Source organism: Maniola hyperantus, chromosome 1 (assembly GCF_902806685.2).
Source record: "Maniola hyperantus chromosome 1, iAphHyp1.2, whole genome shotgun sequence".
In the NCBI taxonomy this organism is placed as follows: Eukaryota; Metazoa; Arthropoda; class Insecta; order Lepidoptera; family Nymphalidae; genus Maniola; species Maniola hyperantus.
In genome coordinates this window covers 15,460,970-15,482,733 of record NC_048536.1, presented here as the reverse complement: position 1 = coordinate 15,482,733, position 21,764 = coordinate 15,460,970, and the positions used below count along the sequence as shown (strand labels likewise).

The following is a 21,764-nucleotide window of genomic DNA, read 5'->3' as shown; positions in this document are numbered from 1 at the left end:
TGTTAGGCTGATTAAGGACTGAGCTTTAGAAACTGTTATTAAAACGTTATTTTATTTTATTAGGAAAATCAACATCGTTTTGTAGAACATAGGTTTGAAATTTAAAAACTTCTAGGTAATAATAGGTTTTCATTAATAAACAAGAGTAAGTCTCTGGTAAAACACCGTAAAAGTCCAGCAAACTAGGTACGCCTACCCACAAACTTTTCACTACAATGTAACAAACAATTTAATTATAATTCTATATACATCATTCATATTGCCATAAAAAGTCAGTGCTGGAGTCATTGTGGATTGAATTTAGAAGGCGAGAAGCACGTGTAATATTTGTAACCTGTGATATACACTGTCTTGCCCAAATTGATAAGTGAATCGTACAGTAGACATCTCCTAAGGATGTACCGGTGTCGTGAAACGTCTGTCGAGTGTTTTAGAAGATTTGTGTGCTGTTGTTACATTTTACTTGCTTTTTAAAAAATAAAAATAGCGAGGAAACGAGCAGGCCGGCCGGATGTTTGGTTATTACCGCCGCCCATGAACATTTGCAGCACCAGAGGAACCGCCAGTGCGTTGCCGGTCTTTCAGGATTTTTTTGTCCACCCCTTGAAAAACCCCATGCTGTAATCTATTGGGAACACCGCCGAAGGGAGGTGATTCCACAGTTTGCATGTGCGTGGAAAAAAGGATCTGGCATAACGGGCGGTCGAAGTGCACCAGGCACCCAGGTGAGGGTGAGATTGCTTATGATGGCGTGCATTGTGGTTGTAGAAATACCGACCAAATGCGAGTCGGACTCACGCACGAAGGGTCCCGTAGCATTATCTATAAAAACGAGCAAAAAAATTCACGTTTGTTGTATGGGAGCCCCTTAAATATTTATTTTATTTTGTTTTTTTAGTATTTGTTTGTTATAGCGGCAACAGAAGTACATCATCTGTGAAATATTCAACTGTCTGACTATCACGGTTCATCTGTGAAAATTTCAACTGTCTAACTATACAGACGGACGGACAGCGGAGTCTTAGTAATAGGGTCCCGTTTGGGTACGGAACCCTAAAAAGGAGGGTGGAATGAGGTCAAACAGCTCTTCAAAGCACTCCCTATTATAAAAGCGATAGAACGCGCAAAGAGAGCTTTACGTCTCTGCGGTGCTCCAGATTTTCCAACGAACCGCTTGCTTGCTTTTCTTGAATGTTTAAAAGGCCGATATAGAATTTATTTAAAGTTTCTCTGTAGTTTGAAAGCGCATGCACCTCATTTGTATTTAACCGTTTGTACTCAGCCTAATCGACGTGTGACGGAACTTCCAAGGTTACGAGTTTTTGTTCCGCGGTGTGACGTAATACTATAAAATGTAGGCGCTCTATTAGTATAGGTAATAATAATATGCAGTGCTATATTATATCCCCCGAATGCATAGTTATAAATATTTGGATTAATTAGAAATTTGGTAGGTAGTTCTTATAGCACAAGTAAAGGAAAAAATCCGAAAACCTTAGATTTGTGGTTACTTCACACAAAAAAAAATCAAAATGGGTTCATGAACAAATAGGTAATTAGTATTTTCAATTTTCAAAGTAAGAAAGGGCTTTACCTGTATATTCTAAAACAGATTTTTAGTTATTTTTATGCATAAGAGTTTTTTTTTTGATTTATCGTGGAAAGTGACGGAAAAAATAATCGAGAACGGAACCCTGGGTGCGAGAGCCTGACTCGCAATTGGCCGGTTTTTTTATTTCGGACTCGGCGAGAGAGAAAGAGCGCCTGCCTGATTTTCCCGGAAAAACCTTTTTTCCATCATTAGCACTTGTGTTGAGACATGGATGGCCCCAACAACAGAAAATATGGAGAACATACTTGTAGGTTCGAACTCCAGTCTCGAGTTTTCAGTTCGTGGCGCTGTTGGAGAACAAATAAATAAATAAGTAAATAAAAATATTTTTTATTCAATTAAACTTTCACAAGTATTTTTGAATCGTCAACTGCATCTACCACTGGTTCGGAATGCCTTTCCTACCGAGAAGAACCCGCAAGAAACTCGGTGGTTGCTCTTTTCAAAGATTTGATATACAATATTATGCCATGCATAAGAAAAGTATTTGCAGTCCTGCGCGTTGCTGGAACGAGCTGCAGGTCGAATCCACGCTCTTTTATCATTTTGGTAATCTTCAATTGTATAATACCTATGCTTTTTTCAGGAGCATATTTTAATAGATTTTTTTAACTTGTGTAAGTCCAAAATAGTTTGCGGGATTTTAAAGGTTATACCCATACCCACAAATGACTTTTGGACTTTTCCTGAGGCGGAAGGTAGGTAGGTATAGTATAGGTACATTAAAGAAGTTTTTTTCAACTAAAAAGTAGTACCCACTACATAGAGATCGTTATATGTTACTTTTAACATATTTTTGTTTACGTGCAGTCTTTTTTCACGTTTAACGTTAACTCCAAGGTTAGGCGTAAGTATTGTGTTTTGTTTGTAAGCTGACGTAACGAGGCAAATATAGGTGCTATTATCGCACAAATGCAATATTACAATAACAATATTAGTTAGTCATATGCGTTTTAAGTAATTAAATATCACTTGCTTGAATGGTGAAGGAAACATCGTGAGGAAACCTGCATGCCTGGGAGTTTCCCATAATGTTCATACTTAATTTCATACCCGTGTAAAAACCAAAGGGCTACGGGTTTAATGAAAACTGCCATACCCCTTCCAGGTTAGTCAAGGGCTAGCTTGTATCTGAATAAAAAAAACGTAATTCCGGAATGTAATCCACGCGAACGAAGTCGCGAGCATCATCTAGTATTCAAATAAGAACCAAAATACGTTTGCATGAAGCGTGTGATGGAGAGACCACCTTTAGGCTTCCATTTTATAATTAAAAGAGTAGGTATCTGTTGATATACACGTGCCGAATATAACCGCAAATAGGATTTGTAAGACGAGAAGGCCACCTGCACCGTGCACCGGGGCGAAAGGCTAATTCACAGAAGTGAGTTGAAAGAAATCGTCGGCAACATTAAAAAAAACCGGCCAAGTGCGAGTCAGGCTCGCGCAACGAGGGTTCCGTACTACAGTCGTATTTTTTCGACATTTTGCACGATACTTCAAAAACTATGATGCATAAAAATAAATAAAAATCTGTTTTAGAATGCACAGGTGAAGACCTTTCATATGATACCCCACTTCATATAGTTATCTTACTTCGAAAATTGAATATACTAATTATTATTAGTTCATGACAACTTAATTAATTTTGTGTGATGTAACCAAAAATTCACGCTTTTCAGATTTTTCCCCGGATGTCAGCTATACGACCTACCTACCTGCCAAATTTCATGAGTCTAGGTCAACGGGAAGTACCCTGTAGGTTTCTTGACAGACCGACAGACAGACAGATAGACAGAACAAAGTGGTCTCCAGAACACTTCAAATTCCAATGACTATCACTTCGACGACAAGCACAGCTATTGCAACTTCAGGTTGCTGATGGCTTGGGCTATATTGGTTTTCTTGTGGATCTGTTCATATTTAACCGTATGCTTTCAGAGAAACTCTTAACATAGTTTGCTATATTATGCGAAAATTGCACTGCCAAGGGTCATTGGTAGAGATATCTTGCTTCCCTGTCCACTTTTACTTTCTTTTTCTCTTTATTGTTACAACTTTTTGGTACAACAAAAACTAATTTGAAAAATGTCTTTGTTCCAGGTCGCCAGTTCAAAGCACATAAGGTGATACTGGCGGCATGCAGCAAGCATTTCCAGGAGTTGTTCGACACGGCACCGCCCAGCCATGCGGGCGCCTGCTACGTCATCCTCGAAGCAACTACCGCGGACAACATGCAGGCCTTGCTCGAGTTCATGTACAAAGGAGAGGTGCATGTCAGTCAGGATGCACTCTCCAGCTTTCTCAAAAGTGGGGAGAATTTGCAGGTAATTTTATTGTTTAGAACGATAAGCCCATAAGTGCGTAGGACTAGTCTTTATTTTTCTGAGCTGGTAGTTGTCACGCCAATCTCAGGTATAGTCCTTTTACGTCTTCCTTAAGGTGATTACCGCTTCATGCAAGCTCTTTTCGAGTTTATATATGTTTTAATGAAAGGTGTAGGTCAGGATGTGCTCTCTACTCTCTTTCTGAAAGTTCTAATAATCATGTAGGTGACTGCGTTTCTGCATGACTAACGCGCAATTCATGAGGACTTTAGTGCATGTCTTACCGTGAATGAAGTTAAGCGCTGTGACAAAGACTGAAGTAGCTGTTCCAACTGTAATAAATATTTAATTGTCCCTTATGTAATTTATTGAAATTATCTTGTCTAAAAGATATCGTCTATCCAAAGATATTCCCCTAATAAGACGTATTCTTTGACGACCTCCCTGGCGCAGTGGTGAACGCTGTGGTCTTAATAGTGGGAGGTCCCGGGTTCGATTCCTGGCAGAGGTTTGGAATTTTATAATTTCTAAATTTCTGGTCTGGTCTGGTGGGAGGCTTCGGCCGTGGCTAGTTACCACCCTACCAGCAAAGCCGTGCCGCCAAGCGATTTAGCGTTCCGGTACGATGCTGTGTAGAAACCAAAGGGGTATGGGTTTAATAAAAACTGCCATACCCCTTCCAGGTTAGTCCGCTATCATCTTAGACTGCATCATCACTTACCACCAGGTGAGATTGCAGTCAAGGGTCACACTCACACGTCACATTCACTTGTATCTGAATAAAAAAAATAAAAAAAAATCCCTTAATTTTCTAAATCTATCCATTCTTCATTTTCAGGTTAAGGGCCTATCAATGGAAATGTCCAACGACGCGTGGGTGAAGCAACAAACCCAGCAATCATCAGACCGTCACCAGGCCCGGGTAAAAACGAGTCCGGTTTCCGGGTCAGGGACCTGCGACGTTCAGGACTCAGCCCAGCCTCAATCCCACCCGACCACATTCGCCCCCATGCCGTATAACTACCCTGGAAGTGGGGGAATGGGTCGTTATGCCCCACCGGCACACTTACCTATACATTCGACCACACATCGCAGACCGCCCCAGCCCAAACCTTCGCCGTCTCAGAGTCCACATACTAGAAATTACAGGTAGGTTAAAAAGTATGTAAATTCAACGATTTTGTTTTATTGCACCGTAGGTCGATTTCGTAAAACCTGCATCAATCATTATAATAATCTCAATTGTTCTGTTTGGTTGAATTTGTGCGATTCTTCTTGTAATTCTATTCTATTCTATTCTATTCTAATTGTAACTGTTTGTTTTCATAAAAATAACTAAATTTAAATTAAATGAAATTAAATTATTGTTGCAATAATGCATTGTAGCCAATAATGAGCGAGCGTCAACCAATCAGAGGTGATTGCGATCGTGACATTGTAGCTGTCATTCTACCGCAATCGAGCAGCAGGTTATTATGATTGTTTCACTTAAAATTACTCGGAATATTGTAACGATAATAAAATATGTTTTACCGATTTCCAAAAGGGGCGAAGATTCTCAATTCGGTGCGTTTTTAAGTTTACAAAGTTTAGCGGAAAGCCGCTAAAATGTGACATAATTGCAAGACGATAAAGAAAAATTCACTCTAGACTTTATTTTACTAGACTGTACCAGACGGAGGGTAACTGAAATAAAAATTAATGTTTGCCTATCAATTCGTAATCTATGTGCATTATTCATCCGATTGCGTTGAAAAATTGTATGCCGTTGTCGGTACTTGTGTGAATGTGATAAGTCGTATTGCAAACTCTTGCGTGGCAAAAGCTAGTCCCGCAAATTGCTATTGCGCTGGAACCATGTCTCATTAACATCGAAATGACGTCATTTTGACGTCAGCCAAAATAAAAATTTACCATCAGCTCGAAACTTTAGTCTAGTGGTTACGTCACTAAAATGGCGGCCACGCGCATTAGCAATTTGCGGTACTTAGCAACTTATAACTTCTTCCTGCCTCCTCGTTTCTAATTCCAACCGCTAGGATATGGAACGCCCTTGCAGCATTAGATTTCCCCTCCAATTTTAATATGGGTACCTTCAGTACTTTTAATGAGCTCAGTGGCTACGAATGTTAGACACTGAGTTAGCGAATCACCCGTAGGTCTGATTGCAGCCCAGCGCAAGCCTATAAATTAAATAAAATTTGCTGTTTTATTAGGGTTCCGTACCTCAAAAGGAATACTTCCCGTTGACCTAGAATCATGAAATTTAGCAGGAAAGCAGGTCTTATAGCAGGCATGAGGAGAAAAATCTGAAAACCTTGAATTTATGGTTACGTCACAAGAAAAAAATTAAAATGTGTTCATGAACAAATATTGCTATGTTCCACTTTCAAAGTAAGATTACTATACGAAGTGGGGTATCATATGAAAGGGCTTTACTTGTACATTCTAAAATAGATTTTTTATTTAGATTTAGGTATAATAGTTTTTGATTTATCGTGCAAAATGTCGATAAAATACGATTGTAGTACGGAACCCTCAGTGCGCGAGTCTGACTCGCACTTGGCCGGTTTTCTTATGTCTTATGTTTTGTTCTATTATGTATTCCAGACAAAGTTCGTCATCGTCACACTGTGGCAGCGTAGTCGACGAGCCCGACACTCGCTCTTCACCGGGCGCTGGTGCGAGATATGAGGAGACTCCCGACACGTCCACCCTCGCAAACCCGGTCAAGAACAATGGATACGAACGGGCCGCCTCAGCTAACGATGAAATGATGGAACGCTTATCCAACGACCAGGGCGCTGAAGGTGAGGCTACACTACAGAAAACTTAATATAATAGTATGTCCTAGGTACATAAGGATCACTCCGCAAAAACGTAGCGACTAATGCAAAGAGAGATAATATAGCGTTGCAATTAAGTACAATTCCTGATGAAAGAAAAAGAAGTATTTTGATAAGAAATGTAACCACACCATTTTGTTTCCCGGCTATTATCAAGAGATGCTTCACGTATGTACAATGGTCGTTTTAAGTGAACTCATAAGAAAAATTTTATTATTTTACAAAATGGTATTCCAGATTTACGAGTGAAAAGTGAGGGCGACTACAATGCCAGTGGATACAACAACTCCCCGCCCCCCGCCGTGCCCATACCAACAACAAACTATCACGACAAGCCCCACGACACATCGCCCGTACCGCCCAAACCAAGTCCCGACAACATCTGGCCAGCAAAACTGATCACGAGCAAATCTGGTGGAATCGCTACTGCTGACGGTAATAGTTACTTCCATATTACTCACTAGCTGATGCCCGCGACTTTGTACGCGTGGATTTAGGGTTTTAAAAATCCCGTGGGAACTCTTTGATTTTCCGGGATAAAAATTAGCCTTATATACCTCTCCAGGTTTAAACTATATCCATGCAAAAAATCACGTCGATCCGTTGCTCCGTTGCAACGTGAATGAAGGACAAACCAACAAACCAACAAACAAACACACTATAATAGGGGTAGTTATTACAAAATTCTGTACATACGCTCTTCAAGTGTAAGCGCGTCCAGCAACCCTTTTTTAATCGCTGGGAAATGCGTTTACGCATCCTCCCCTGGAAGCCAGCCAGCTACCAAACCAGCCAGCCAACTGGAAGGAAGGTATGTGTGACTCGCCGGCCGAAAGGCCGGAATACCCACTGAAACCCAGCAACGCTCCTGTGCGCCGCCTGGCGACTGGGTCACGGGAACACCGCAGCAATCAACCGCGACCCAGCCAGCGACATCCGCCGAGGCGAACCCTCCACCGGGGACCCACTCACGTTCTCCACCTCACGTCCGAGGCGCACCTTGACTAGCAGTTATCATCCCTACTATTACGTACTCTACTAGGTCATTCCATATTACTGCAGCACTTAGTACTTATAATTGGAAGCTGGCGTAGTCAAGTGCGAACTAGTAAAAATGAGCATTATTATTTTTATATTTCAGGTAAAAAATTAAAATGTCCATACTGCGAGAGATTGTACGGATACGAGACGAATTTGCGCGCTCACATCCGACAGCGGCACCAAGGTATACGAGTGCCGTGCCCGCACTGTTCGCGCACCTTCACGCGCAACAACACGGTGCGGCGCCACATCGCACGCGAGCATCAACGCCCTCTGGCCAACCATACGCAGTAAAGCTGTCCCTTTATTTTTAAACTTTTATCAACCGATCTACCTCTGCTCTTTCCGACGCGCGCGGGTGATATCGCACGATTTCATCATAAATATATCTATAGTTTACTATCAAATTTAAATACATTTTGTAAATTTGATAGTTTATTCGATAAGAATTCGTGTAATAATGTAAATCGGTGTCCTCCGCGTCGCGTCACTACTCTTTGTAACTTGCGTACAATAAAATACCTCGTTGATGCATATTTTGTAACAGTAATCTACCTCAAAAATTGATCTTAAGATTTTTTAAGATTTTGGAATTTTGCGATACTAATTGTTACTTAATTTAATATTCACTTGTGACTTCGAATGGTTGCTCAGTGCTCGTCTCTATATCTGGTACCGTGTTTAAAACATATTGTACCTTTATTATTGCACCCTCATCGCGTTTACGTACCTTAATCTGACTGTGAGAATATAAAGTTACCTTTATTAGACGATTTATTTTGAGCTCTCGTTCGAGTATGACATAGCTTTTACTATATTATACTGAGCTAGGGAATCTAGAAATGATGTTGAGACTGATGGTCATAGGCTTAGTGTATGTAAATAATAGGAGAATGTTGTATATCGCCTTGGCCTAGGTTGAGACATGCGTTTGACGTTGCATGGTGGCAAAATAAGTTTATTCTTTTATTTACTTACATTATTTTTTTATTCTACATTCAATACAATAGACTATTAAACCGGGTTAAGTTTATTTTATTTAAACACAACTGTGATACAATAGGACAGACTTTATAATTATTACTTACTATTAATTTTTGCCACTCTGTTCATTTTAAGAAACGGACGCAGGAGTTCTAAACAGTTTTATACTGTACAGTCGAACGGTTTTAGTTTGTACAAAGTACAATTGCCCTAGATGCATAAGTAGGTAGGTGAAACGTGTTGAAAAAAATTTGCGTGTAAAGTTGGACGCATGAATGTGTTTTTTTGCAGTTCATTACCGTCGGTAGATCCAGGCTCCCCTATGCGGATGTTACTATTGAGACCAAATAATTATATGTTTTTTGCGATGGTGTCGATTTTAACATTCCGTTTTAATATTGTTTTGCTATAGTCCATATAGACGAAGGCCACTTATTTTAAATACCTAGTCATTTCAAGTGCAACCAGTTGAGATTTAAAGAATAATTATTTAATAAATAATTGTAAGAGCACTCGTCGGTGTTATTGTATTATAAATATTTGTTGTGTGGACACCGTCGATGCTCGTTAACTATTTGAAATATTTTAATTACACTTAGATTCCGAACTATATACGATTTTAAGTTGATCTTTACGCAAAGCAAACGGGACAGTGCCAAATAAACCTCAATTTTAAGTATCACATCTACTATTTATATTATTTTTTGTTATAAGTGTGAATGTAGCGACTGCGTGTATTATTCCTGATATTTAGGAATATGTTGCATTCATATTTATTATATTTATATTTTAGTGTATATTTAAATTTTATTTTTATGACAAACGCTTTACAAAGGCTCAGTGATTTTATTAAATTACGTTGTAGTTTCTGTCTTTTTGTTAATTGGGAATTCCCGAATTAATTTACCTCATTTAAACTTATCGCATTTAAGACTTTTTGCTATTTACACTTCACTGATTTAAAAGTAGTCCTTTTAGTGTCAGTATGGATGGAAATGTTGTATCTAATTTAAGATAAACAAAGATAAATTATATTATACTGTCTCACTTTAATGTATTCGTAAAAATATATTTCCTGTACAATTTTAAAGATGCTATTTTTATTCTTAACAATAAATCGTAGAAGTTATATCCAGATGGAGTTTGAGCAATTCTTTCAAAAAAAAATTTTTTTTAAATCTAATTTCTATTATATTCACCTGTTATTTGTGTTGAAGACTCGACATGTGGACTTAAGAATTTAGCGATGGCGATAAAATATATTAAAACATTAGGTTTGCCTGCATAAATGACAGAAAAAAAGAGATGGCCTAAAATATAAAATTGTGAAGAAAACAATAAACTTGGATTTGGTTGAATCGTGGAGGCAATGCAATTTATTTAAAATATTGCATTTCATTTGGGTAAAAAGAAAAATGTAAATTATGATAGTACGGTGACAAGATTTGCATGCGGCAAAAAAATATAATTTTTATACCAAAGGCATCAAAGAAAATAAACTGTATATAATTTGTGTCTCAGACTGCGGAATATGAGAAAATAGGATGGATGTCTTTATTTTATTTATTTCTATGTCTGAGGTACGATTTATTTACGTTTCATATTTGAACACTAATATCAGCTTTTTCATTTTTAATTTACCTATCTTATTAGCAGTGCCTTCAATTTTATTATCGGAGACTTGGTCAGTCAGGATGTCGAACGTTAAATAAGTTTAAAGAAACCCTTTGACGAACGGATCCTTATTGATTCATTATTATTAATTATTGTTTTAAATATTTGAAAATCTTTGTGTTAGGTGTATTGTTAAGAACAAGTGTTTTTCTATTTCGGTTTAATTGTTAAATTTATTTTTTACTTTCTTTGAGAAATTAAGTACCTAATAGGATAGAAGTCGAGTATTCTGTTCTGTCCTTTACGTTTTTCATGTGAATTAAAAATTCATAAATGTGATTTCTTTTGACATTTAATGTTTATTTGTGATACGTAAAAAGGGAATTGCATTAATGCATCACGTTTTGAGCTTTTATTTTTTCAATGTTGCGTTTATTTTTTATGTTTAAGGGGTACTTATTGAAGGATATCCGAAAAGTTGACACTAAGGGATCGCCATTAAATTTCTGTAATTTGCATCTCTTCTTTCTAATACTTGTAAGGTACAAATTAAAAATCATGATAATATCATAAGTCAATTTGAATTTTTTACATCTGTTTAGTTTTTCTTTTTGGATAAGTTATCCACGTGATCGTACAATTATTCTGTACGTTACGGAATATTTGAGATCATGTCTAAATTAAGTTATTTCATTGTTAAATTTTAATATAAGTGGACGATTTACTAATGGTCCCCAATAGTTTTAAATGTTGTATTTGATGTGATAAGGACTCTCACTTAGTCGGTGTATCGCAATCCCCTACGGCTTTGGTCGATCTCTCGCGTTTTTAGTGATTGTAAATCTGTTTAGAAAATGTGCAAATAATATGTTGTATAGTTTCACTAATCGGCATGCGGCCGATGACTATATAATATTGATGTTATGGATATGAGGAACAATAGAGAAATGGTTATGTTCGGTGTTAATGTTTGGAGCAAGTGGATGAAAAGTATAACGTTAGTAGATATACAAATTTACGAAGTACACTTGTAAATTCATACAATGCAATATGCTCTGTTAAGAAAATAAATTTTGTCAACATTAATGCAATCATTATAATGTAGCCAGTGTCTAATCGACGTAGGTCAATTTTTGGCTGTAGCTGAAGCTGAACAATCTTCATAACCTAAAGAAATTCAATTTCAGAAAGTTTATGTGTAATGGTTGTCTTGTTGGTCTTGTCAGAAATAATAGCACTGACAGTTCGGTAAGGCGCTTGCTAAAAACCTTCGGCTTCGGCCAAACCTTCAGCTTATTTTGGCCGAAGGTTGCTGAAGCCGGATGTGAAGGTTAGGTCGGATAATAACTATATCTATAGCATTTGGCTGAGACGGCTCGGACGCGGATTGCGGATGACAATGATGACGTACAAATCAAGGAATTTAACTTCCCCGTTTCACTTCCGCAACCCGCTGCATATCCCAAGAACCATCACGGTCAAATGGACGCAATTAAATATTAAATTAATTCGCGGTTTTCGTAACACTACCATATTAGGTATATTGGCTAAAATATTGATTGCATTAATTGCTAAATAAATAATTGGGTAAATAGTTCGGTAGATTTATCAGGTAATAAATAAGCTCTGCTTTATTTCTCTAATCAATCACTCAAAACTGCATTTACGATTTCTTTGCTCGTAGTAATGGCTCCTGTTTGGGATCATAAGTGGTAGGAATATTTTACGTATTTTATAAGTTTTATTTTTATGTAAATATATCGCGATATGTCGTGATGGTAAAGCCAAAGATTGTTACGGGTATGGTGACCCTCTGCCGTCACATGGGCTACGAAGTGTCTTTACATTCAACCTATTTGGTCAAAATTATTAAAAAAAAAAATATCGCTGGTCGAGCCTCCAATGTTGGTTACAGTAGAAATTATACCGTTGAATGTAAAGCACAGCACAGCCCGACTAGTACGTAAGTTAATCTACCTCGAGGAATATAATTTAGTAATAAATAAGCTTTTAAATAGATTTTTATATGAAGAATTAATGTAAATTAGTCTTTAAGAGAAAAGGAAAAAATAAAAAAAATTGAAGTACAAATATACTACCTCAGGGTTCAAGTTGAGTCTTATCCAAATTCTAGACCTTCGTGCAAGTATTAAATTAACGTTTGAATATTATGTAGTAACAGATTTTAAGTATTGTCTTGGATCGTTAAATTTTGGATTAAAAACGCAGAGCAATTTTATGTAAAAAAGGAGTAATTACTTAGTTTGTAAATAATATCGTTTGGCGTTTGGTTCATACTTTATAGTATCAATCAATGTATATTCTGTCACGTTAATTGAATCTCTGCAAGGTAGTCAGTGCTTTCAACTCGGCGAATATGCTCAAGCAAGGAGTGCATGGAGATTTGAGCGCAATCTATAGTTACCTCTTAGCTGAGTTGATAGTCCTAATAAAATCTAAGTAAGTGTTAATTAGGTTAGTTATTAATAATCTCATTGATGTTCTACCTCATTTAAAACGCAAAAACCGTTGAGAGATCGACCCCGAGCCATTCAGCGTAATCGTACCTTCTTCACTCTCAGGAGTATAAAACATTTTTTTTCATAATTTTATTATTACTCTTTCCCAGTTATTTCTTGTGTTGCATAGATGTTACTATGTTTTAAGGAGATGAGAAATGAAAAATTATTGTTTGTTAGGTTTCAGCGAATTAAAAAAATGTAACAAAAATATTCTTTTTGGTTTCTTTTGTTTCTTTTGTTAACTTATTTTCCTTTTTTTCTCTAATATTTTTTCTCGACAAGTTACACCCGTCCATCGTGTTTAAACATTTATTAATGTAATTCTAAGTACGTTATTTAAGGAATTGAAATTCGTATAATCATAATCTAGTTGCACTAAAATGGACAGGAATTTGTTTAAGGTAATCATTCGATGTTTTATATTTTAAGGGTGCACTAGTGTCATCGAGGGGTTTCCCTGAGTATTTATCTCTACGAATTTGATAATCAAAGTAATGAATTATTATAGATGTTCTCTCGCATTACTAGGTAAGTATAAAGTGACGTCATCTGCTCATTTATGATCATCTGTTTCACCGCAAATGAATCAAAATAATACTACCAGCTTAATTTGTAATACCTATTTCGTTTTGTTTGTTTTACAAATTCTCTTTTAAATCGAATAAAACTTGTGTAAATTAACGCGTAGGATTTGTCAACAAAGTTATCCTTTGGTGATGCTGCGGAAATGATCTTCAAAATAATTTATTTCATAAATGTTTCAAATAAGTGCAAATTAAAATAAAGCCACCGAGAAAAATATAAAACACAACAAAATATAGAGCCAGTGAACGCACGATAATGAACGATATGGTGAAAGAGTTTTATTCACTTTTCATAACAAAAATTTCTATTATCTACCTAATTTATAAAGACTACATCATATACAAGTTACAAGTGTTTGATTTCTAAAATAAAATATAATATTTAAGCAGGTAGGTACCTACAGCTTACTATTTTACTAAACTTACTTTTAGTTTGTACGTCAGAATTTTTTATGCATATGCCAGGATTCAGGAATAACAAGTGAACCAAGTTTCAACTCAATCGGATGAATGAAACGCGAAATCGTTAGGTTACAGTTAGCAATTTAATTCAGTGGAAAAAAACTAAATGAAAGCTGCTGAACTCAAGTTTTATTCCAATTGTACTTAATAGAAATTAGAAACTGGACTAAATTTTAGCATAGAAAATGAGTTGAAGTTTGTATTCAGTGATCGAACCCTTGAACTTTGGATTAAGTTAAGGTACAGTTTTAGGCTGTTTTGCTTGGAAATGAGTTCAGATTTATTTAGTCCGTATTTAGACGGCCTAAGAAGTGCGGATAAAATAAAATAAATATTTGTATCAGTAGTGTAACTACACCGTTTTGTTCGCCATCACTTAGCGCCTGCAACTTTAGCAATACATTGGAAAAATGAATCAGTGAAAAACATTGCTATTTAATTTTCACAGGCTGTACAGTTAAAAAGCAATAAGTACTTTCAATTGAATTCCGTTTGTTGATGTCTAGTTATTATTTTTTACAAAATATTATAAAATTTGTAAATTAGATCATACTTTCACTATGTCGTTTGACCAGCTTATAAACCATATTATTTTCTTTTAAATATAAAAATTAAAATCTATCGCTGTAAATAACATCGATGTATAAATAACCACCCACAAAAAAAGTCATCGGATTTCATCTCATTAAGTTCAAATTATCTTGGTGTCACTTTATGATGTTCTTGGTGTCGAATATGTGTGATATACGTCCGCAATTCTAACTGTTGAAGCAACGAGCACTTTTCTTCAAGAACTAAAGTACAAATTGAAGTCTTAAAGTTACCGTCAGTACAAAATGTGTAATTAAAGAAAAAGTACAATTACTTAATTATGTCGGATTTTATGTAAATGTTGCCAAAACGTATATTTTTTGGAGCATCCGCTGAGCTATAATGTAACTTAGACCTATCTATCTGAATAGAGTACAAAATTGAATGGATACTATGATTCATAATAATTATGTACGGCAGCCCGCAGTGTTGGATTAGGTAGACCATGATGTTTGTTATTTAATATTATACTTTATTAATTGATACTAATATTTATAAGAGTTGGGATTTCGTATTAAAAATAGTATCGAAATTGGAATCTTCTACGTTCATAGCATTATTCTCCATGGTAGATAATTGGTTAAGAGGGTTAATACGGAACTTCAACTTGTATATTTTTCATAACATTTCCTTTACACTATTTATTCTTGATTATTCTACTCGTGAAGAGCAAGGGTATACACGTACTCAGTAGAGTACAGGCTTAGGATGATAGTGTGTCGATTGTAAGATTGTAATGTAAACCATCATGGTTGTAAAACGTAAGTAGGATTTTGTACGTAGCTAACTAATGCTTAGTAAGAACTAATTGGTCGTCGATGGTGTTTGTGTGTAAAGGGAAAGTGATTGTCTGTGATTTTTTTAAGCGACTTTTTTATATATATGAAAAATAAAATATTGAAATTTCTTAACAGTAAGAATAGCACTCTTGTGATTTTACATTAGATATTTTATTAGTTGATTTCATTTTTGTACAATACGATTGGGTAAAGTAGAAGGGAAGAGGTGTGTGGGGGAGAGAAGGCGGGTTGATTGTACATACATAATATAGATGTAAAAAAATAATATTGGCATTTGGAAAAGGGCATGTCAAGATGTTTTGCAATTTGGTAAGACCATGCGCTTGTTTCAGTTGAGTCGCGTCAGCTTTATAAACCGCCCCTGGAATCCAAATTTCAGGGGTCTTGATACGAATTTATCCAATTGAGGCCACGCGGCTCGTTAAATATTTAGCGAATTATAATTAATTTTTATACAGGGTTTTAGGATATAATACTCTTTCTATAAGTAGAACGCTCTTAACAATAGATTGGATGATTTTATACCTAAAATACTGAATAATATCGGTAATCTTAAATTTTGACTTGTTTTTGGCATTTTGCTCATATCTACAGCAAACTGCAAAGGTCAGCACTTAATGATTTAAGTGGTTGACCTTAAGAATTTGTTTAAAGTTTCATTAGTTTTAAGAAATTCGGAATCATCACATGCTGATAAAATTAGCAAAATATCTAAGTACAAAATAATATTATCTCCTGGGTAAATATAAATAACAATTACTTACGCTTTCAAAACAAGGGTTAGGTGGTTGCCTAAAGCCCTGTATAAATCTAACATCCTTAATAATTTAATCTAGCGAATTTTTTATAGTGGTAACAGTATTGCAGGTTCTTTTTGTTAGTTTAATGCATAGAGCAGAAACAAATTTGTTTCTGCTCTATGGTTTAATGTGAGTAAGTAGTATGTATAAATGTTATGTTTGCTTTAAATTCAAATGGGATAAAGTGAATTGGATATTATAATACACCACAACTTTCTGATGACCATAAAAAATATTTTATTGTTTTAAATGTGCAATGGGTTTATTTATTTAACTAACAATTTGTTTTTAAGGGTTTGTTTTTAGTTTTGTATACCTACTTACTTAAATGCGTGAACTTAGGTACTATATTTTACGTGACGAATAACGAAACGTATTGTACGCTAAAATGTTTTAATCAATTTCAGATTTTTTTTATGGATATTTTGGGACACTCGATTTAATTTTTTTAAACTGCGTTGTATCTAATTCTGACTAAGCAGATTTTTATGGTAATTAAAAATTAGTGGTGTGTAAATGTGGGTGAGCTAGGTTTTGATGAGTGTGAGTTATATGGCTCCACTTTAAGTGTTTCTGGTCTTTTGTAGTATTTAGCTTTGTGTTTTCACTATTCCGTGATTAAAGTGCGTGTTGGAGCATTTAAATTATTTTTTTCGTATTATGAAAATTTGAAGGCCATTTCGTTAGTGATATTTTTCATGTTGAATTTTTGTTAATTATTACGCTTATCAATACCTACGCATAAAATGAAAAGTCCTGACTAACTCACAAACTGAATTATTAATGAAAATTTCGTAAAAGTGATTTAGTACATACTTTTTGGCCATCTGTATTAGTGAATATTTTTTCTTTAGTTAAAAGTATTATTTTATAATAATAGGTAATTATATAAATAATACAGTTTTAATACTTAATGCTAATATATATATCAGTTATTTTTTATTCAATCACGGCATGCTATATTAATAAAAATATATTTAAATTAATCAAAAATAGCATATTTATTTCGTTACCATAATTTTTGAAGATCTAAATCAAATGCTACATCGCGCACTACTGTTTCAATATAAATGTAAAAATTCTGTAAAAAATCGAACTTTGATACAGGTACTATAATAGTCCATGTGCACTAATTATAAATATATATTGCGTAATAAACAATCCCACGTCACGTACCTACATTCTGACTTAGGTATAGATATTATATGGAGAATAAATTGTTCCATTGTGGAATTCTTAAATTAATAAAAAAATGTTGCTAAAATATATAATATACTGGTTTTATTTCATATTGATTGTTTTTAACTTTTATTTACTCCAAGTTCCAACCGGTAGGTATGAGGAATGGGATGAGGAATTCAATAAAAGTGTATAATCTCAAGAATGGTAATTTCAAAGACTGGCCAAGGTGAAGTTCAACATCTGTATGGTAAAACCTTAGGTAAAACACACTCAGAATATTGTATTGCTTGCTTCCTTTTCTTGCATGTTTGGCAGGGCGAGCGGTGCATATACATACACATATATCATGCTGCATGTTGAATTATCCGCGACAGGTTGAGATGGCTATCGGAGCATGAGGTGAGGGGACGCCCCGCACAACCGTACGTCACCCGCGCTCGCCCGCACCGGGTTAGCGCGGGGACTGTGCGGCTGTGCACTGTGCGAGGCGTTCCCTCCTCGATTGGTATCTCGACCTGTCACGTACTATACGCCACGTAGGTTTGTCTGTTTTGGCAAATTGAGTAGGTACCTATAGCAAATTATTATTAAGCTTGCTGTTTTAATAATTAAGTAAATTATTTTATTTTAATGGTAACAATAAATATATTTTTTAATGATATTGACTTTTGTGGAAATGTCACACCTTTCCTCAGATAACTAAAATAAAATGAAAATATTTTTTCAACTCATTAATTTATTTATATTCAATTTCAATTTACAATTATGTACAATTAAAATATTATGTACACATTAATATCTACATCACAATTTTCTGAGCACAGTAGTACCGCACTTTAGTTTACAAGTAGCCGAGACGAGCGGTGGGGTATCCATAGTTAGAGTAGCCAGGGTATACACCGGAGTACACTGAGGGTACTGCGTTGTAGACCGAGGGGTATGAGCCAGAGTAGACGGGGGCTGAGACTACAGTGCGCGACGCAACAACAGGAGCGACATTAGCCACCAGAGGGTCTTTGCGTACTACAGCGTTAAATCCGTTAACATCATCAGCAGTGTAGTCAACAACACGTCTGGTGCCATCAGGGTCTACCAAAGAGTATTGTCCTCTAACAAGTCCTCCAACGCGCGTTTCAGATTGGCTCTTGTAGTCACCAGTGAGAGGGTCGGCGACGTCGTATGAGAAGCTGGTAGCTTCATCGTCTACGACTGGGACCACTGAGCAGTGGGCCATGGCCACTAGGGCGAGAACTACGACGAACTGTAACAAAAAAAAAACTAAATTAGATTAAATTGCCACAATGCCATTCATGGGACATCCTCTATGGCGGGTACAGTAGCCAGCAACACCAAACGGACCAAGAGGCGCAAGTATGAAAACCTTTTTTTTTATATTCAGATACAATAATTAGCCCTTGACTTTAATCTGGTAGTACCTAAGTGATGATGCAGTTTAAGATGGAAGAGGGCTAACCTGAAAAGGGTATAGCAGTTTTTATTAAACCCACACCCCTTTTTAGTGCGTAAGTAAAGTGCCCATTCACTAAATTTTCTATTTGCGGTTAAGATCTGACTTATCGTTGTTCTTAAATACTAAAAGAATTTTATGGAAATCGACTCTAACAATGAAGTGTCACTCGGCAAAACTTTCTGTGACAAATTGAATAGATAAGATTTTTATTCAAATAAAAATTTTAGCCGAAAGAATTTACCACTGGATTGGAATGACAATTATTTGGGTGCATTATAACGCGTGCAAAGTTGGGGCGAGTCAGTTATATTTTATTTACAAAACGGGGTAAATTTTTGAGGAATATTTAATTTATTTTATTCGACATTAATACAAAATGTATTTACCTTGGCTGCCATTGCTGCTTCTGTTAGTGAATCCTGTTGAATGATATCGTTTAATGTGACGATGAGCTTTTATACGATTCCCACATCCGAAGGCCTGTTCTAAATAGCACTTGTTAATATCTTAAATATGTGTAATTACTTTATTAGCCATTTATTATACCTGATTGGGTGGAGAAGGTCACATATTAAAATACCAGTATTAGACATCTAATATAAGCTTCCAAAAGATTTCAGGAAGGAGCTATTGTTACTATGCCATTAGCTGAAGTTCACATTTCAAGGGGCATGATAATATTGCACATGTTTAAGCGTTTAAACTACCGTGAGTGATTTCCATTATAAATAATATCAATCCCGGCTGTACTCACGTGTCTAGTCGACGCTAGCCCGACTAGTTTCGAACCCATCCGGGGTCCTTTTTCAAGGGAGTCAGTTCGCGTACGCGCCGCCACCCTCCCTCGCAGCGGGCTCTGCGGGCGGCGGCGCGTGCGCGAACTGACTCCCTTGAAAAAGGACCCCGGATGGGTTCGAAACTAGTCGGGTTAACGTCGACTAGACACATGAGCAAAGCCGGGATAGATATATTATTTATAATTGCACATGTTCTAACACAACTTACTTAAGTGATTTTTAATGCCTCGAGAATCGAGAGAAGCGTCGTTTCGGTAAATTATTCTTCTTCTTCTTCTCAATCATTCACTCTTGACAGAGTGCTCGTGGCTATGAATTATTCACTGCTGCTCGTGCGATCTCCCTCCAGCGACTTCGGTTGGTGGCTACGTGCACACACTGAGACGGAGTTGTCTGTTGCGGAGCGGATCAAGTCCGTCCACCTAGTTGGAGTTTTGTTAGATAGCGGTTTTGTAATTGCCTCTGTCGTTGAGACCGACAAAAAAGTCCGGCAACGCATTGGCAGTTCCTCTGCTGCTGCAAATGTTCATGGGCGGCGGTAATAACTTAACACCAGTACCCGTACTACAAGATTTTACGTCTCACCAAACCAAACCAAATTCGAGAGTCGAAATACTTCCGCGTTACAGTAAACTGGATCTTAAATGCCTTGTTTTAAAGCTCAAGTTTGTCTACACTTCTACAGCCAGCGCTCCAAGCGGAAACATTGCGAAATTAAAATCAGTGGCATTGAATATTTGACTTCAATTCAAGGTTGTTTAGGTCCATTTTACTGTAACGCGGAAGTATTTCGACTCTCGAATTTGGTTTGGTTTGGTGAGACGTAAAATCTTGTACTACGGGTACTGGTGACCCGCCTGCTCGCTTGCTCGCTATCTCTATTAAAAAAAAAAACCGGCCAAGTGCGAGTCAGACTCGCGCACTCAGGGTTCCGTTCTACAATCGTTTTTTATCGACATCATAAATCAAAAACTATTATGCCTAAAAATAAATAAAAACCTGTTTTAGAATATACAAGTAAAGCCCTTTTATCTGATACCCCACTTGGTATAGTAGGTAATCTTACTTTGAAAGTTGAGAATAGCAATATTTCTTTATGAAAACATTTTAATTTTTTTTTTCGTGAGAATTCACGGTTTTTACATTTTCCCCCTCACGTCTGCTATAAGACCTACCTACTTGACTGTGATTCTAGGTCAACGGAAGGTACTTTACCTTATAGGTTTCTTGACAGACAGACAGACAGACAACAAAGTGATCCAATAAGGGTTCCGTTTTTCCTTTTGAAGTACGGAACCTTAAAAAAATCAATACTTTATATTTTAATTTTGTTATTTTGTATTGGCACTTAACTGGTTGATTGTAAGAGATCGCTATGTAGAGATAAGATCAGCAGGCTGTACTGCTATATTTTATTGTCGCGTAATTAACACAGATAATTAATCTTGTATTTTTGTCCTGTACGATAATAAACGTGCTCGTATCGTATGTTCGTTCATTCATTGATTTATTTATAATCTTGTCTCCGAATAAAATATTCGATTAATGATCTTAGGTATGTATTTTAATGAAAATATCACAATAGAACTTAAAGCTAGCCTTATCTAATTACTATAAAAATTATGCCCGCGTGGAATGGCGCCAAGAATACTGGCTGCATTTCCGCGCTGGACAGCCAGGCTGATCCGTTGCGCAAAAAATGAGAGATGAATTAAATGTATTTTTTTTGCACTAAGACTTCATGGCCCCACGGCAGGCAAACGGAACAAAAATTTTTTTGTTTTATTTTTTTGATTAGTTATTTTGATTGCAAAATGTTCTGATTCAAAATTCAAGTGCTACGCCCAGCTACATTTTCTACTTTGCTACATGGTAAAAAATATAGAGTGCGGAATTTTTAATTATAATGCACTGTACCTACACAAATATACAGTTGTACCTATTGAAAGAATTTCCTGATATTTCTCTTCATTTTCTCCTTCCAAAAGCATTTTCTTTCAAAAGGGGGAATTTTTCCTTTTCCGATTTTATTTCCGATTCTGTGATAATTCGTAATAGCAGCTGTGAGTGGTTAGGACGTCCGCCTTCTAATCGGTGGTCGGGGGTTCGATCCCGGGCACGCACCTCTAAC

The 21,764-nt window shown here is 36.3% G+C and overlaps 2 protein-coding genes across 3 annotated transcripts in view; one reads left to right on the top strand and one right to left on the bottom strand.

Moving 5' to 3' along the window:
* chinmo (Chronologically inappropriate morphogenesis) overlaps positions 1 to 17,454 on the top strand; it is an 84,441-nt gene extending 66,987 nt beyond the window's left edge. For both annotated transcript variants that reach the window (XM_069500156.1, XM_034968645.2), the window contains exons 3-7: positions 3,716 to 3,939; positions 4,778 to 5,088; positions 6,550 to 6,749; positions 7,023 to 7,220; positions 7,927 to 17,454. In XM_069500156.1, coding sequence (XP_069356257.1) covers positions 3,716 to 3,939; positions 4,778 to 5,088; positions 6,550 to 6,749; positions 7,023 to 7,220; positions 7,927 to 8,120 — 1,127 coding nt within the window. In that variant the 3' untranslated portion in view covers positions 8,121 to 17,454. The remainder of the gene's footprint in view (positions 1 to 3,715; positions 3,940 to 4,777; positions 5,089 to 6,549; positions 6,750 to 7,022; positions 7,221 to 7,926) is intronic.
* A 720-nt stretch (positions 17,455 to 18,174) lies between these two features.
* Positions 18,175 to 19,252, bottom strand: LOC117997143 (larval cuticle protein A2B-like). The gene is made up of 2 exons (XM_034985321.2): positions 19,223 to 19,252; positions 18,175 to 18,626 (listed from the first exon to the last, which is right to left on the bottom strand). Exons 1-2 carry the CDS (start codon positions 19,232 to 19,234, stop codon positions 18,207 to 18,209), a joined length of 432 nt encoding a protein of 143 aa, XP_034841212.1. The 5' UTR covers positions 19,235 to 19,252; the 3' UTR covers positions 18,175 to 18,206.
* Positions 19,253 to 21,764: the final 2,512 nt, after the last annotated feature.